The 18,333-nt window shown below is 41.2% G+C and overlaps 2 protein-coding genes across 3 annotated transcripts in view; both read right to left on the bottom strand.

Annotated features, from left to right (window-relative positions):
* The window catches only part of LOC130173389 (protein diaphanous homolog 1), a 40,006-nt gene extending 30,396 nt beyond the window's left edge, over positions 1-9,610 (bottom strand). For both annotated transcript variants that reach the window (XM_056382632.1, XM_056382633.1), the window contains exon 1: positions 8,812-9,610. In XM_056382632.1, coding sequence (XP_056238607.1) covers positions 8,812-8,910 — 99 coding nt within the window. In that variant the 5' untranslated portion in view covers positions 8,911-9,610. The remainder of the gene's footprint in view (positions 1-8,811) is intronic.
* A 2,158-nt stretch (positions 9,611-11,768) lies between these two features.
* Positions 11,769-14,049, bottom strand: LOC130173656 (small integral membrane protein 32-like). Its single transcript, XM_056383090.1, has 2 exons — positions 13,311-14,049; positions 11,769-12,919 (listed from the first exon to the last, which is right to left on the bottom strand). The coding sequence occupies exon 2, from the start codon at positions 12,883-12,885 to the stop codon at positions 12,544-12,546; it is 342 nt and encodes a 113-aa protein (XP_056239065.1). The 5' UTR covers positions 12,886-12,919; positions 13,311-14,049; the 3' UTR covers positions 11,769-12,543.
* Positions 14,050-18,333: the final 4,284 nt, after the last annotated feature.

The raw sequence follows: 18,333 nt of genomic DNA, 5'->3' as shown, positions 1-18,333 counted from the left end.
GCTGTTCGTCAGCTCATATAGTGATTACACAGTGAAATAACGATAGATTTCAGGTTACACTTTGTTTTGTGCGCTCGTCGCCAAGGCACTGCAGGGTGTACATGTGTGTCCAGCGTCTAAATTGCTTCCACAGCCTTGAATGACCTATCAAACCCACTAACAGGCATAAACCGTTTTCCTCCACATACTCAGCTGTGAGAGCGGCTCGTAGGCCTGTGCTTTTTACAGTCATTGTGTTGAGATACATAGAGCAGTCAGAGATTAACTATAATCTGTCAGAGGGAGAATAGGGATAGTCACAGAGGAGGACCGACTGTAATCCTAACTAAGACCCCCACACACAACAAATGCAACACGCAGTACGCGCCTCCTTGTTTGTGTGTGTAGCGGTAGCACATGGAGAGCAAGGGCTGAAAGCCAAATGTAGTTGGTCGCTAAAAAAAATTCCACCTCCATTATATGGAATTGGTTTGGAAGCAGTATGCTGAGAGCCAAACAGCTAACAGATAATTCAGGTTATACAAATTGCAGTTTGATATTTTTTGTTCAAAACTGTTGCACTAAAAGAGATAACCACAGTCACTTTAGTTTGTATTTTTGCGTTTCAATAAGCTATTTAGTGTTTTGATAAATAAATCCTGTTTAAATGACTGTCTGTGAATGAGTGCACTTTATTAGAATGTTGTTGTTGTTTACCTTAAACTTTACGTTGTTTGCACATGCAAGCAAAACTGCGACTATTTGAAATAAAATCTGTCGAGAAAGGTTCTTTGGTCTAAATTGTCTCTTTTTCTTTTTCCAATTTAAGATCGTGATAAAAATCGAAAATCGTGATTTTATTTTTAAAAAATATATCAAAACATATGTGGTTAAAAATATATTTCTCATGTCAAGACGATATTTGGCTTGTTTTGTCATTAATGTAATAACTTATTATTTGTAGAATTAATATTAGATTTAATTTCCTTGCCATATTTTCACGACAGCATCACACTGACACACACACTCCGACCAGCTCACTGTTATTGAAGTGCTGTTTGTTGTGTGTCGTTGCTGCACTGTGAGTAAAAACAAGGGCGATCGACATCCAGACAGAACACGTCACTTAGTTTGGTTTCCTAGCCTGCTGTTTTTCATGTTGTACATAGACTTTCGGTTCTAACAGAGAACGAGAGATTATTACATGTAAATAATTACTGTTGTGTTTGTAATAACAATTTTGTTTGGTGGTTTTAACATAGCTATAACATGCATTTGTTATCCTACTGTCAAAAAGTGCAGAAAGAGAGAGTGGTGAGTAAAACTGGATACTTTGGTCACTCCTCTCTTGCTGATAGGAAAACATACCACCATCATCACCCTCACTTGCTCATATCGGTTATTGGCAATTGCACAAGGCGATGATAAGACAATCTGACTATAGATAAGTTCTCAGAAACCTTACATCCAATTTGTGATGGCCATTCTGCGTTCACTGAATCAAAAAAATTCCACCTTATCAGGCTAATTAACAGTCCCAAACTGGACAAATCGCCATGTAAGCCAATTAAGGTTATCACAACAGTACTGTTAAACTTACTTACCTTTTCTTCTTATCATATATAAAAGTAAACTTTTTTGACATTTCATTGACCAAAGTAATTGTTAGAGTCTGACTCAGGGCTGAGGTCACAACACTTCTAGAGGGGTCACATAGGTCCTACTGTACCTCTCACAACAAAGACCACTACCATATTTTCTGGTTTATCCAGTGATGTCTTAAGGATTCCACTAACCCTTTAGAATAGAGGTGAATGGAATTTAATTTGTGGTGCTCAAAGTATTTAAAAGATTTAATTTGAAAAGCCCAACAGTGGAAAAAATGCCCTGATTACTCAGGATAATACAATTACTCAGTGTTATCCATCTCCAATCTCTGGAATATTTCGAACCTGTCCGTTAGGCTCCAATGATAAAACTCTGCTCTAAGTTTTAACATCATCCAGGCCTCCAAATTCCTGAGACGGCTATGTGTATGTTCGTAAACATTAAACTGGTACCTCCTTGCACAATGGCTGGAAAGGAGGGAATGAGTGAGATAAGAGTATGCAATAATGGGGATGAATAAGGAAGCATCCTGTTCGCTATTTTTGCACAACTTCCTGTCACAGCCCACAGAATTTGAGAAATAATATAACAGGGTGGAAACACTGACTCTCTGCGCGTGTGTATGTGTGTGTGCGCGCAAGTGCATGCTTGTACATGCACACATTCACAACTAGAAAGAGTAAGGAGAAGTAAGAATTAACAGTTGACAAAATGGGCGTGAGAACAATAACACCTTTGAGATCAGAGTAGTTTGAACACAGAATTCATGTCACTTCATATTTTCATAAAATTCCCTCTTAGAATACACAAACACTAACTGTAAAAAGATGCCATATTTCTCTGACTCTGCCATAAAAGCACAGAGGGGGCTGTTTAAGAAAAAGACAGGAGTGACCAAAGAAAATGAAACACTGTCAGCACTATCCTGTTTATTCATTTTAACTGAACAGACTTTACACCTAGTGAAGGCTTTCAACAAACATCTAGGCAGGTGAAACTTACTGAGGTAAATATTCAATAGTTCCAAGAAACATCTGCACACAGACACTTGTTGAAAGTAGTTCTCTGAGGAAGGGGAAATAAGCATGACAAAGAGTGACATGCAGAGAAACAGAATGTTGTGTTTCCTCTAGAGCCTTTTAGTATCACGCTATACAAGAGTGGCAACAGACACATCTCTAAGTAAGTCCATAAGACATAATGTTGAGCAGACACATCACAAAGACAAGGACAAGAGACAGTTGTGACACAAACAGTCAGAATATAAGTTGGCTAATGACTGACCCAACCCCTCTCTTAACCTCTCTTTCACATTCATCATCCTGCCACTGTCTGATTTGCATAGCAGGCTGAAAGTAACGTATCTGAAACAGTTATCTTATGAAGTGACAGTGTGACATTATGCCAGAAGCAGTAGCAATTTTATTTATTTTATATTTTATTTTTAACTGATTTCCTCTTTAAGCATGCAGAATGCCATCAAGAGGGATTGGACTAATTAGACAGCAACACCAACTCTGCCCTCTGTGATTTTATTCTTGGTGGTAGACAAGCAACATCTTTTACCAGCTGCGTGGCTGCTCCATTAGACATTCAGTCACAAGAGCTACTGCTCACATAAAGTATATTAGTTACTAAGGGTGGGCAATATGGTATAAGTCTTCTTGCAACTAATGATTATTTTCATTATAAATGAATTCCTTGATGATTTTTTCAAGTCTCTTGAATGTAAGAAATAGTGAAAAATGTGAGTTGCAGTGATAGAGGGATGATCACTGAAAGTATGAATTTTGTTGCCTGAAGTAACATCCTAGTTCCCCCACTATTACATGAACACACTGACACTACCCATCTGTGAAATGTATAAAAAGCTAGACAGCCATCGGGCACTTGATGATTGTAATCAGAATACATGGGCTAGATAAGTCAATTGTGAAGTGTGAGTCAAAAACACATCTACATCAACAACCACCCAGGTGAAGGTGAAGGACCATGCTAAGTATGATATGTCTGTGGTGTCGTAATTCTGCATTCCTCTGTGTGCCTGCCTCAATAAAGTGGTCACTGGCACTTTTATTACACGACTCAGCTGTCACATCCAGTGAGAACAGGCAAAGCAGAGCAAACCAAACACAGCCCTCAGCTGAGCCAACAGTGGCTGCTCTTATCTGTGAAGTACAGTAAGAACAGAGTAAACAGAGGCCACTATGCACTTTAACCATCACACTCACCCATGGAGGATTCTTCCAATAAGCATTTTTGTTCCATCTAGTAACTGATGTCTGAGCAGAATATTAGTCTAACTTGAGGATGAATGACAACTGCTGTAAGCTTGGTATTTGATTTTAACCTTTCCATACCCATCACACCACCTGTAACTTGCTATTATCACTGACAGCATCCCCACTTATACACATTTTCTGCTTTCTCTAATCACCTTATATGCATTTCTCTTTTCTGACATCACACTTCCCCTCTCACTACTCATCCAGTCTCTGCTCACTCATGGCTCAGGTGCTTTCCCTTGCTCCCCCTTGCTCTCTAAAATACTCCTGGTCACTCCGAGCCAAGAGGCCCCTGCCACTAGCAGTCCATTAACCACTCCAGTTTCATGCTGGCACTCAGTCATCCTATTCTTCAGTTCACAGTATGCTGTTCTTCCCCTGAAATGTAGAGAGCAGGAAACTGTGTGTCTGTGTAGAGTGAGTGTGTGTGTGTGTGTGTGTGTGTGTGTGTGTGTGTGTGTGTGTGTGTGTGTGTGTGTGTGTGTGTGTGTGTGTGTGTGTGTGTGTGTGTGTATGTGTGTGTGTGTGTATGTATGTATGTGTGTGTGTGTGTGTGTGTGTGTGTGTGTGTGTGTGTGTTGGGGGAACAGAACAGACATGTACTGTATATGTATGTGTATATATATAAATATATATATATATATATATATATATATATATATATATGTAAAAAGAAAAAGGGCAAAAGGGACCTACTGTACACTGCAACAATTCTTAATTGTTCAACTTGACTCAGACTACTTGAGTCAGTGACTTAAGAGTGACTGGCTTAATTCATAGCGATACCTTAAATTAAGCATTTGCTGAGGTAGTTCCCCCAGGAAGTAGGTGCACTGCTGCACAAAGGCATATGCAGACTCAAGTTTTCATGCTTGAAGGAAGCTGCACTTGTATTTGCTATTAATCAGACCGTTATTGATCAGCAGCAACATGTTAACCTGCATTCAACAACTAAAACAGTGCCTGCTGGCAACATGGGCACCAAGCCTAGATAAAACACCACATATAAGTAACACAGATGCAGACAAAAACAGCTACCTCATAATTTCCTTTAATGTTTTTGGTTGCTCTTGTTGTGATCGACAGTGCTTGAGTGTATTGTGATTTTCCACACAAGCTGCATTACTATAATTAAGGGGTAGGACAAATAATCAGTATGGCAATATATGACAATATGTATCAAGATTGTAAAGCTTGCCATATCTGTGTACCTCACAATTTGATTTTGACTATACTACAATCCATTACAAAATTATTCTTGATGCATCTAAATGTTTTATTTACACCAATTTTCTATTGCAACTCTTATTACACATTGACAATACCATAATTATTCATGATATGAAAAAGTCAAATGAAATCACTTCTGTTAACATTTATTAATATGACAGCAGTAATCCAGCTGGTAGGTTGAGGTTACATGCATGAGCAAGTCAGCATTTTTTCCAACTCTGTGAATATTCAACAAGAGAGAGAAATATGTGCCGCTTAGACATTTGCTTGAGGGTTCTCTTTTTGGCATCAACTACAACAGGTGTGTAATGTGCATCTGTGTGTTAGCTTTAATACTGGAAGTTACAAGTTACATACTTCATGATGATAATTGCATTTTTTACAATTATCAGAATTGACAACATTCTTTCCAAGTGCAATTTATGTAATGCAAACCATCCCCGAACACAGCTTCAAATCTCTGAAAGGAAAATTCTGGCTCAAAATCCAACCCATGTCCTTATCACAAATGGGAATTTTAAATGCAAATAATGAATGTAAATAACCAATAAATCTGAGAGAAATGTCCCATAAGCCCCAAAGGAATATGCCCAAGTTGCACAACTCAATCAAAAATATTGGTTAGAGGTCTCCTTGATAACCAACATTCATTATCAGGTCCTGAAAAAGTCAACTTCTACTTGAGAGAATTCAGCAAACCTTTCACCTACAAAAAAATCAGATAACTTGCCAAATGCAACAAGATGTCCCTGAGCCATAATCTGTGATCTACAAATTCACCATGTATCCCAAACAACTGTCCAAGGCAGTGATCCCTGGCTAATCCACACTGCGTCTGCCTGCTGAGCTCAGCCAGCCTGTTTATGTCAACATCATCCATGGATGCAGATCCTCTCTGTCGCTCTGGGACTGAAGAACACAGATAGAGCTTCAGGGAGCACAACTAAAACAACCTGCTTTCAGCTTCAAACAAAATACCTGAGTCATGCTCTGCTACAGATGTACCTGTAAGCACAGTGAATCATGTCAAGCTTTCCTGTTAAACATAACTACAGGTTACATACGCTAAAACCAACCAGTTTAAGAACTGAGACACACACAAACAGACTCACAAATGCTCAAGTGTACAAATATTTACACACAGCAGGATAAAATGACTTCCAACCAGTACACTTTTGTGGGGCAGAGCTGTAGCAAACATTACAGGGGTTGATGTTGGGGTAAGGCAACCAACATTTAGTCTCGCACAGCCAGCAAGAACGCTTTTAAGGTTTTGATTTCACTTACAGAGCTACGACCGTAGTTGTTGTGAGCTCCAGTAAAACGTTCACTTTTCACTGGTGTGTGTGTTCCTGTGTGTCAGAGACGAGAGGCCACAGCCCAACCATAAAGACACCAAAACGGGGTAGAAAACATTAAGCGTGTTTTTTTTTTTTTTTTTTTTTGTGGTTCACTCTGGTTGTTTATTGCACATGTTCATATTGTGATGACAATGAAAATACGATTTATCGGTTAGCACTTATGTCGACTGTGTGATCCAAATCTTAATCAAAACTTGCCATTTTCAGCATGTAAGTTGCTAACTCAGAGGCTGGTGTTGTACGTATCGGGGGATTTTGTAAACAGTAACAGGCAGAGGAAGTGGAAAGGGAGGAGAATGCCGCCTGTAATAGGCACCCAATGGCAGCCTTATACCCACAACCTACATCCAGTGAGTCAGGCAACATTTGATGTTGTGAATGATGATGTGGCAGAATATAGATACATTTATTTTGGTGAAATGAAAGTACAAAAATGTCATTCTGTCATTAATTCTGCATGCTGCAGAGACCCATAGCATTTGTCTTAAGTGGCATTATTCCAAAAACATAATGCATTTAAACAAACAAAAAAAAAAAAAAACATCCATCCAGTCTTCGATTAATCCAGAAACTGTGACCATGTCTAGGAAAAGAGATGATGACTAAAGCTGGATAACCCACCCACACTGCTTCATTCAGTCCTCGACGACACAATGGAGATACATTCACACGCGGATGATTTTGGCTTGAAATACCAAATTCCAATCTGAGTGGAGAGCACACACACACACGTCACCAAGTCATACATATCACATGTGATTATCACTGGTATGTCTGAGAAGAGTCGAAAGCAGAGAGTGATGAAGTTATAGATAGTTGACGGATGAAATCACACTGCAGATCAAGTACACCACACATAATTCTACACTCCTTTACCTTTGTCTGAACTCTGACCATGGTGTAGTAAAAATTCTGCTAGAATAGGTTCAAATTTCAGAGTAAGTGGTGTACTGAAGTCAAGGACAGACCTGACTAAGATGGGCAGTGTAGTTTAACATACAGACATACACGCATGCTTTCAGGCAGACTCTCACTCAAATATAGACTTGCGAACGCAGTGTTATCTCAGGACATTGCACAATCGATTTCTGTGTATGACTCATGTTTACTTATAACCCTACCTAAACCTGTGCCTACATTAAAACTACTATAATACTATACCGTTCACCACAATACTTTCTTTGTTTTCATCTATTTATCCGTCTAGTCCTTGAGACAGAAATTTGTTTTCAAAGGCTGAAAACTTAGGTTTGCGTAGACAGACTATATGAATTTTCCAGTTGTCATCAAAAACATGCTTTTAACAAAGACCAAGCAACCTCGTATTCCCACTGTTATTCTCACTGCTCGGCATAGGTGCTATTGGGCTCATACCCAGGTGGTACTATTTACATAAAAAAACTGTTCTGAATGTAACTCTGTGTTAAAAGAAAAGAAAGTTTGTGTTCATTCCTGTCAGCATGGCTTAAACGAGGGGACTTCTGAACAGCCTGACAAGTCTCTGAAAGTAAGTGTGTGTGTGTCCGCACATTTCCTGGAGCAGTTTGATCGGTGACCAGATGTGTCTTCCAAGCATCCTCTATGGTTACCGCTTGTCTGTTTGTACAATATCAGTTTTCACCTGTTGCTAGACATGGCCATGGGGTTGAGTTACGCAACAGTTTGCTCTGGCTTACGACAGACATCAACACCAGTGACTCCCTCTGCTCTGCTCCCATCAAGACGCCACACTGAATCACAAGCTGACACAGCCTGGCAGACACCACATGACGTCACTGTGATTAAGTCACCATGTGAAAACTCAAGGTCCCAGTGCCACACCTTACCACAGAAAGTTTGTTCATTCACCTGGCATCATTCAATTCAAATGTTTTAGTTTTATATAATAATCAAAATATGCACTGTCCTCTCTGGAGTAAGGAAATACAGCAATAACTTAGTGTCAGATAAATTACATTTTTGATTTACTTTTCCAATTGTTGTGAAAAATAATACAACCTCAGTCTTGACTTGTTGCAATTTGTCAGGACTGCACAACTTGAGGTGTATTGCACAGTGCAAGCCTTCAAAGTTGGAGGGCCAGCTACTTCCTCATACACTGACACTTACTTTGACATAAGTCGTGAGTCCTACAGGAAAGACATTTCAAGCTATATTGACAGCTGGTGCACAGCTTTAGAGGGTGAAAGTAATTACAGGTATGGAGGCAGTTTGTTGCTTCGTAGCCTCACTTGAAACATGAGAAGAAAATGTAACCATCTGTCGTGTTAGGTGCAAAACTTTTGAGCCCACGTACCCAAAACAGATCATTAAAGTGCAGTAAGTGTAACCTGTGGGATACTCACAAATTTCTTTTTCCCATCTCCATCCTCATAGTTCTTCTTTGATTTTTTATCCTTCTTTGGACCAGCAGCTGAGGCAGCGTTGCCCGTGTGTGGATCCATATCTAAAAGTTAATCCGTTTCCTTGAATTGGGTGTCAAAATAAACCCGTGTGGCGGTAATCTGCCCGCTCTAAACACAAAGAAAATGTTTCCTCCGACGATGTTGTCTTAACTTGAAAAAAGCCAACTGTTCCCTTGGGCCTAAGCTACTTGCCTAGCTAACTAGCCACAATTAGCACAATGCTGCTAATGATTTGGTAGACAGCCAACTACACTGAACGAACCCCTCGCTAAACCGCCTGTCTCTACTACTGAAGGAGGGAAATTCAAAGCACAGCCCCGTGTCTCGGGACGAAAAGTACTGAAACAACCTGTTGCGTCAACAAAATACAAACGAGGACGTTACTCTACTAGTATCCACATGTAACACAAACTGAAGCTTTAACAATAAGAATTAAACTCCAGAAAGTATGTGGCACTAGATGAGCTAACGTTAGCTGTAGCTAGGCTAGCTTGTCTGCTACAGTAGGTAAAGTCTCCGTAGGCAAGAAAAAAAATAACTCCACTCTTCCCACGAGTTGTTTCAGTGACAAAATCACAAGCGGCGAGTCGGCGTTACGGATAATTTGGGTCAACAATGTCTCCCAAATTAGTTTCCATGACTGCTACAAGTTTAGTTAACTTTTTAACCCCTAAATGACAGCAGGGAAGTGACTACGTCTTTGGCAGTTGAGGAGTCTTCCTGTTCTATTGACAGTCCGGTCAAAGCTGGTTGGGAGGAGCTTGAGCTCTGCTGCTACACCTGAGGACTGAGTGCTCCAACCTCGGGTCCAGGGAGCATCAGAGCTATATGACAGAAGTACTGACTGATGCTGTAATCCAAATGTAAGACAGTTTAGAGTAAAAAAGACTACCATTGCATGTTAATGTTTTCATGGCATCACTCTCTAAGGCTTGTGCTTTACACAACACTTGATTTAGGTTAACAATGTATTTGATGATAATTGTGTCACAATATACAATCTAAAATCCAGAAGAAGATATGAAGGGAAAAAGGGTCTAAAATCCTCACAGATCTTCAATTAAAATGTTAGTAGAGCAGTGCAGTAGAATAACTCACCACCAGCAGGCAGCACAGACCATTACTGATAGTTACTGATAGTGGCAGCATCTAGCATGATGTCTCATAGTAAGCTTTCTGGCATTTGGATGATGATACTATGGAGTTATCAAATGACAACTTCTATCACAGATGTTTGAGTGCAACAGGAACCTCTATACACCGAAGTTTAACCAGTTGGTCATATTTGAAATGGCCTGAGTAGTTTCGCAGTTCAGCATTAAAAATCAGTTCAAAGGAGAAAGGCTGTTCAGGTGCAATTTGAGCAATAGCCTAGCCTATTAATTTTTTCCAATAGGTGTAATTCATGTATCAAAAAAAATCTCCATAAGAGAGAGTCTGTGGCCTGTAATTGAAGACTACTGTAGTGTAATCTCTGCTATTGCCCTTGCAGTAGGAGAGATTGCAATACAGAGGTCTAATATAACCATGTTAGAAATAGCTTCTCTGGACACACTCTTAAGATTAGATATAGACTTGACCAGAAAACCTCTTCTCCTACAACTAAGATTTTACACAAGTATTTCATTGTATCTCATATATGTGAAAAAGGAATTTTGCAGATGGAGCAATATAACATCTTAACTGTTACAATAATTATTACTAAAATGTAGGTGATCATTAGGAACTTTATCTTCATATTGAGCCAACAAAAGTGATGCTGCTTCATTTCTGTCCCTATTTTGTAAAGGTGTTTTTTTTTTAACATGTGTGGTTTGGCCACTTTGCTCTGTACTGTAATCATTCTATGTGAACAAATAATCAGAGTTGGGGCGCCACCAAGCGGTTAAAATATAAACGGCAGGCGCTGCAGTGTCACCAGAGTTCATGAAGCATGTCAAGCAGTTAGAGTAATGAACCAATAGGAATCAATTGTTATGTAGCTTACTTTATATTGTTCTCTAAAATTATTTCTTTGCTTTCAGAAATGTGACTGGCATTGCAAAGAATATTAAAATATAGGCTACAACGCAATTGCAGCAAATGACTGAATCAAGGAGGCACACAGCCCATTCTTCTGAATGTGCTGAATAATCGACCCAATTCTTAGCTGAATGTCTTCCAAATAACAGCTTTTAGTTGGTCAGTCATTGTCAGTCATTACGAATCCAACACTCTGGGCCAATGTGCCCCCCCCTACAATATCTTATTTCAGTGCTTCTCAAATCCAGAAAATATTTTTGATAGCGCACCGTAGACGACAATAATCACTGTGTTTAGCTCACCTTAGCGGAAATTTACATCCCAGCAGGATTCAGGAGTCACCCAGTGAATGCTTACAGGAGTCTTGATAATTTCAAGATATAGTGTCCAGTACTTGAAATGCAGTGTTTGCCTAACACAAACCTGTGCGTAGACACATTGCACGCACACACACAACCACACACACACACACACACACACACACACACACACACACACACACACACACACACACACACACACACAGGCACAGGATTACAGAGATAGGCTCATCTATCTGCCTTGGTATGTGAGAGATGTTTTCCAACAACAGGACTGGAGAGGATTTGCGCATCACTCGTGGCACTGAAACCGACAACAGTTTGGTTTATCGCACAGGTCTCGTCATATACAGCCTCAAGTCTTCATTCTCCGGGATATTGGTGCTATAAATAGTGGGGGAGAGGTTAATTAAAAGAGAAAGTGCAGGATAAGGCTGCCAGCCCTATGGCACTCATATACGCCTCTGCGGACGCGTTAAATGATTAACAGTTGGTCCTTCAGCAGCTGCAGCATCATCTTCACCATGGCGATTCATAAAGACGAAAGGACTGCAATTCAAAGTACATTTCCTACCTTTAGTCTGTCATTTAATTACCATTTTACAATGGACAAAAATAAGGAAATTGTATGTTGATTGCATCATTTCACAAGAAAAGACAGTTAAGTTATAGTCATACAAAATATATTATATACAAACTGCTGTAGACCCTTTCTATGCTGACATAAGTCACTTTTAGGGGGAAAAAAAACGTATCATCTTATCAGGGCCAGTGTGAAATACGGTGGATTTGGAATCAAACTGCAGGTCAAATTTTTAAGCAACCACATGAATGAATACAACCTTGGGAATACACTTTAAGGGAATAAACAATTTGTTTCCAAAGTGCTTTGCGGGGACCACAAGGGGGTTGCAGTGGACGATGGATTGTTTCACAATTAATTAATTATTACAAGAAAATATAAGTCACTCATTTTAATCAGGAGTTAAACTGTTATCTCTCCACCTGCAGCAGGCACATACACACCACTTATCTTCTTAAAAGCCCCCCGTGGTCTGAAGGGCTATCTTTAGGGGAAAGAGCTCTGGGCCTTGAAGTGAAAAATGTGGTCAACATTTCACAACAATCGAGCCCCCGCCAAATCATGTTGATGGGGAGTGCAGGTTTTTTAGACCATCCACTGTGTCCAAGACAATTCATAAAGGCAACTACTTCGTGTGTCCAGTGGTACGTGCCGAAGCAGTTCAGGGGTGACCAGTTAGTCCTTAAACCTCCAAAGTATTTTCACTACAGACTCAGAGTCCCAGAGGTTTGTCCTGGCGCTCTCGCCTTACTTGTAGGAGGAACGGGCCTCTCTCAGTGACCTGTCATATGGCATGGAGGCGAAGAAAGAGTTCCGGAGCTGGCAGTTGATGAAGAACACAATGAGCAGCACCAACAAGAAGAGCAGTAGGCACATGACTATATAGGTGATCAGGTCCGGTTTGTGCAGCTCGCCCTCCCGGAGCCCGCCTCCACCTCGCCCCGTGGTGGGTCTCAGAAGAGCCGCAACGCTCACCGAGCCCCCGTGTGAGGCGTTCAGGGAGGAGGGGGCGTGCGTGGAGGACTGGGCCATGAGCACCAGGTCGAAGTCTGGGGTGTCGGTGGAGTTGAGGAGGATCTGCCTCAGCATGGCGCCTTGCGAGCTCACCGGCTGCGTTGGTCGGCTGCAGGATGAAAAGACACGGAAAAGGTTATGTATCCTACTGACCCTGTGTTTGTTCTGTCTGTTAGTCCTACTTCTGATGCAACAACACCGATAAAAGGGAACCAGGGGCGATTCCCGTGTGACAAATTTAGAAAAAGCGGAATATAAAAATCTAGTAATACAATTGCAAGTAAAATAGACTACTAGAATGTCTGACAAGGTCACTGATAAACCCAGTCCAGGTACACAGATAATCTACACTGATGAAAAAACCCTTAAAATTGGCTGCAGTTACTGTGAAGAACAAACTATATATTCCTTGAAATAAGCTACCACAGGACTTTGTTATTTTGCCGTTGTTTGAACGTAAACGAACCAAAGTTGATGGTTTAGTAAAGACAATCACTTACTTTGTTGTGCGCTGCGAAGAGTTCCGCAGGTGAGCTGGAAAAGACAAAATTCCAGCTCCGCATTCCTCAGCGTCCCCGACTCTGTCCGCTCCAGTCCCGCCGAGGACGCGCTGTGGCGAAGCGGTGGATCGATGGCTTCAAGTCTGCGCCCAAAGACCATATGTTACTGAGACAGATATGAACGCAGCGTCTCTCGTCACATTAAACAGAACTGGTCAAATCCAAGTGTCAGCGCAGATCAGGGTCCCGGTAAAGGAACAGCCTTCATTACCAGTCTCCACTTGTTGGCGTTTAGATCCAAATCGTCCTGCCACGCGCGAGGTTAAGCACAAACTGCGTTATACAGGAGGCCACTGTGGCGACATCCAAATGACTCTAGGGTCTGTCAGAGGAAGTGAAGTTCAACTGCATCGCCGGTGCGCACACATGTCCTCTTGTGCGTCGCGGTGCGCAGTACAACAAGATCGCCGTTGCTAGTTGTGCGTACAGGGCGCAGAGGAAGGGCATGCCGGATCCTTTGAATTTCCAACCCTTTGTTTGTTTTCCAATCACCTCTGTTGTTGTATATCCGGTAAGGGGTCGAAACGTGCTGGATAGATGCTACCGATGCTCGGCCCTCACGGGATCATCGATCCATTGTGACTAAAATCAGACGAAAGGAAGGATTAAGGACACAGCACAGCAGTACACAGGGTGGTGAACAGCCTCCTGTCTTCGCCCTGGGTTGCGTGTGAATGAAGGGCCGAGCGAGAGAGAGCTATAGAGAGAGATAGATAGAGAGAGAGAGAGAGCGAGAGAGAGAGAGAGAGAGAGAGAGAGAGAGAGAGAATTGCAGATCTGGAGTGGGGAGGAGGCACGTCACCGGGTAGCGAGAGTCACAAGAGAAAGTCTATCTATCTATCTATCTATCTATCTATCTATCTATCTATCTATCTATCTATCTATCTATCTATCTATCTATCTATCTATCTATCTATCTATCTATCTATCTATCTATCTATCTATCATATTGTTTTCAAAGTGATGGGAGAAAGTTGACTCAGAGCCATTTCTGGACCAGTGTGGGGAATGTCTCACACTGGGGTGATGAGAGAACAGGAAAGGGTGTGAGATTGGTGAGTGTGTGTAAGAACTCATAGGGGCGATTAAATCTTAGAAAAGGTCTACCAGGTAACCTATTGTCTGAGTCTTAAGTGCCTGACTCATCCGAAGCTACCCTCTGTCCATTTACTTTATGTAAGACTTTTGATCCAAAAGCAACAAAACTGCAAAAACCCTTGTATCTCTTTTATGATCTGAACATCTGAACATACATGTGTTTGCTCGCTACGAAATAAATATGGCACTGGCACTGGACACTGAAAAAGTAGGTCCTAAAGATGGAGATTTGAAGCCATTTTGCTCTTACATGAGCATGCATACAAAGAGTCAGACCCTAAAAGCTCGGCCGATCTGTTTCATATTCATCCACACCTATTCTGTCACATCAGAATGGCTGGCAGGCATATGAGCAAGGACAGAGGGGCACACACACACACACACACACACACACACACACACACACATACACACACACACACACACACACACACACACACACACACACACACACTACAGCAAAAATACTGCAAACCACCCTCAAATTGGAAAATGACTTTGATGCCACATGCACTTATAAACAAACAGACAGAAAAATTTTGAAGTGAACAAGTTTACAACATAAAATACCTTGCAGTGTCCTGGTGTCCACATCAACTTTGTATTATAGAATGAAGAAGATTACAGTGGGCCATAATTTGGTGGAATGTTCATGTCACATGGGGAATCTAAATACAGCCTAAAGCCTTGTTTACATACGTGGAGGGACAGCAATACTTGTGACTGCTAAGGAGATTACTGTTCATTATTGCTTTCTGGATGTGGCAGTCATTCTCTGCTTCGCTAGGGGCCTGCTGCTATCCTCATCCCCATCATACATTCTCACACACAAATACATGCACACACACACAGAGGCAACCCAGACACAAAGGCGGTCTGACCCATTTTGCCAAAATCTGTGCGAGTGCCTTCAAGTGGTGATCAGAGGCATATTTGCAAAACTCTTACCTTGGGTTGTGATATACCATGATGTGTATATGTTGATTGATGACTTTTTCTGTGACTAACTGAGAGAGGGATCGGGCGTTGCTCATTAGCTATAACCCATGGCAGTGGAATTTTGATTAGGAATGGTGAATTGTAATTCTCCACCACAATAGACTTCATTAAGGGTTTCAGCCAATCTGAGTCCCCTTCAACCTCCTAGACTCTGTCAGGCATCACATAAAGACACGTGTTCTTCCTCTGTTTCATACATGCACACACTAACAGAGGCACAATACAAACTCTACATCTCTGGCTGTTTACTCTTTCACCTTTCACGTCCTACTCTTTGAGTCGTCGTTGGCTTTCTAATTCCCTAGTGTCTCTTTTCCATTTCTGTGTTGTGCGGTCTGTTTCTCTCACTTTTCTTTGTGTCTTTTTCTTCTCTCCTCCTCTCTCTCTCTCTCTCTCTCTCTCTCTATCTATCTACACCCCTCTCTCCAACTCCTTCTGTTTCTTAATCCTGTTAATCCATAAAAAAGGGGAAAAAAAGACAACTCATCCATGAAGCACTGAGAGCTCAAAATGGAGATAAACAAAGCAAACTAAAAGTTTGGGGATTTCTTTTTCTGAGTTCAATAATTGTGTTTTACAAGATGAAAAAAAAGATACAGAAAAGTGTTTAAACAAAGCAGATGAGACATAACCAGAGCAAATGGCAGGCTATGCAAGTCAACAGGGATTATGTATGTGTAGCCTACACTCACCAGCCACCCCACTCTCTCTTTCTCTCATTTACACACTCACGCACACATGCGCGCACACACACACACACACACACACACACACACACACACAGAGCGATACACCCTCCTCTGCACTGTCAGCTAACTGGAGAATTGGGTCCGCTCAGGGGCTGTTATTTTATTATTATTCATTTTCATTATTTCCAGGGGGGGAAGGATCTGAATTTTGAAAATCTTCCCTCAAAGCCTTCTGCCACTGTTTTACATCATTAAATTTCAGTCACCTCAAATTATGCCAATGCCATGTCAAGCGAGGGTGAAGTAAAGAGCACTAACAAAAAGCGCTGGTACTCACAGCAGTGCTTCCCTCAGCTGGTACTGCTAATTCCTTTGAGACGAAATTGCTCGGGTCTACTGAGTTTTGTTTATTTTCCCCTCATAAAAGAGTAATATTGTTTTGTTGCTTTTCTCAGCATGAGCTCCTCAGTGCAGTGGAGTCATTTGCCACACAGACATGAATCCAGCACCCATCCAAATATACAGCCTATAGAGCTGATCCATTTCTGCTTTTCACTGTTTTGCTGGCAATGCGACCAAAGCTCCAAAATCATCAATGATCAATAATTCTAAACAATATCCTACACCCCTGCACATGCACACACACAGATACACAGTCACCTGACATATATAATCCACAATATATGCAGTATATACACACACACACTACTATGCACTTATATAAACATAGAGAGACAGACAAAGAGAGAGAGAGAGAGAGAGAACACATGCAGTCACACAGCACAGACAATATGATCACTAATGGCTACACAAGCAGCCAGGACTCCTTTATCTCTGATGTCAATACAGTTCCATTTTCTGTCTGACTGATTTCCAACAAAAACCTTAAACAAACAAAAAATGTGACATGCAAATGTCTCCCCCCCTCTCATTTTCTGTAATTGTGTTCATTTTCTTTAAACCATCTCCTCCTTAACCTCTGAGGAAAAATCAATGGGTAAAATAGGATTTCTCCCTGTCAGTGCATCAAACGCCCCCATTGGCAGAAATCAGACGGTCTACAATTAGTCACTTGATTATCTCACCAGAACACCAAATGCTGCTTCACATCTCAGGGAGGAATAAAAGGAGAGGCATTTACTTTCCTGCACAGTGAAAGTGACAAATGGATACTCACTACGTAACCTTTAAAATACACACAAAATACAGGGTTACCACTACATATAAATTATACTCAGTAAATATGCCCATTGCATCCATTCAAATGCTATTTTATGATGCCAACCTACATTTGAATCTGCAGATATACAGTATGTCATCATAGGAGAATGCACGATTTTTCAAAGTCACAGTGAAATTACAGTAAAATTAACATTCATTTTACTGTAACATTAAATTCACATTTTTTGCAAGTTTGACAAATTTTGCTAATATAATATATTGTTTTATTTATATCATATTTTATTGCAGTATAGTCTTAAATACACATTATATCTTACTGTGTATATAGTGTAGGCCCAGATCTTAGTGCAGGTCAAGTGGTCTCTCAGCTCTATGACAAACAAAGCAGACTCAGCCAGTGTGGGCCACCAGGGTGTTTCAGAGTGTGATCTTGAGAGCAGTAAACAAACAACAAGCAGAGGAGCAGAGATGCTGAGGCTCTGCTCGCTCCTCTGTTCCCCTTCTTTTTCATCTGCATTTAAAATGCGAAGAATGTCGAGGAGTTTGCATTTAGGATCAGTGAGGGAGGTTTTAGGAGGGGAGGGTAGGGAGTGCCCCAGGTAAATGGATGCTTGTCTACATGTGGGGAGAGTCCCCCGGTCCAGTAACCATGTGATAGAGCAGAGACTCAACCGAAAAGCCCTGGTTACTCAAAACACAAAGAAAAGGATATAGATAGGGAAGAAAGAGGGAGGACAGGAGGAGGTGTGTAGTGTAGGAGAAGTGGAATTGGGAGGTAAAGGAAGAGGAGGGAAACTAAACAGATCAAGAGGAAATAAAAGAACCAGTGTTCTCTATAAGACATAATCTCTGATCCCACTATGAGTGTGTGTGTGTGTGTGTGTGTGTGTGTGTGTGTGCGTGCGTGCGCGTGTAGTGTGAAGTTCTGCTGTCTGTAGGCTGCGGATGGATGGATGAGGAGAGGATAGCAAGACAGAGAAAAACAGAAAGAAACA

The sequence above is a fragment of the Seriola aureovittata genome, chromosome 8 (genome assembly GCF_021018895.1).
Source record: "Seriola aureovittata isolate HTS-2021-v1 ecotype China chromosome 8, ASM2101889v1, whole genome shotgun sequence".
NCBI classification, from domain to species: domain Eukaryota; kingdom Metazoa; phylum Chordata; class Actinopteri; order Carangiformes; family Carangidae; genus Seriola; species Seriola aureovittata.
The sequence above is the reverse complement of the archived record's forward strand: the minus strand, read 5'-3'. Positions and strand labels throughout refer to the sequence as shown.

Bases quoted from the DNA above. Each gene is read 5' to 3' on its own strand.
- LOC130173656 (XM_056383090.1), bottom strand. From the start codon at position 12,885: ATGCTGAGGCAGATCCTCCTCAACTCCACCGACACCCCAGACTTCGAC.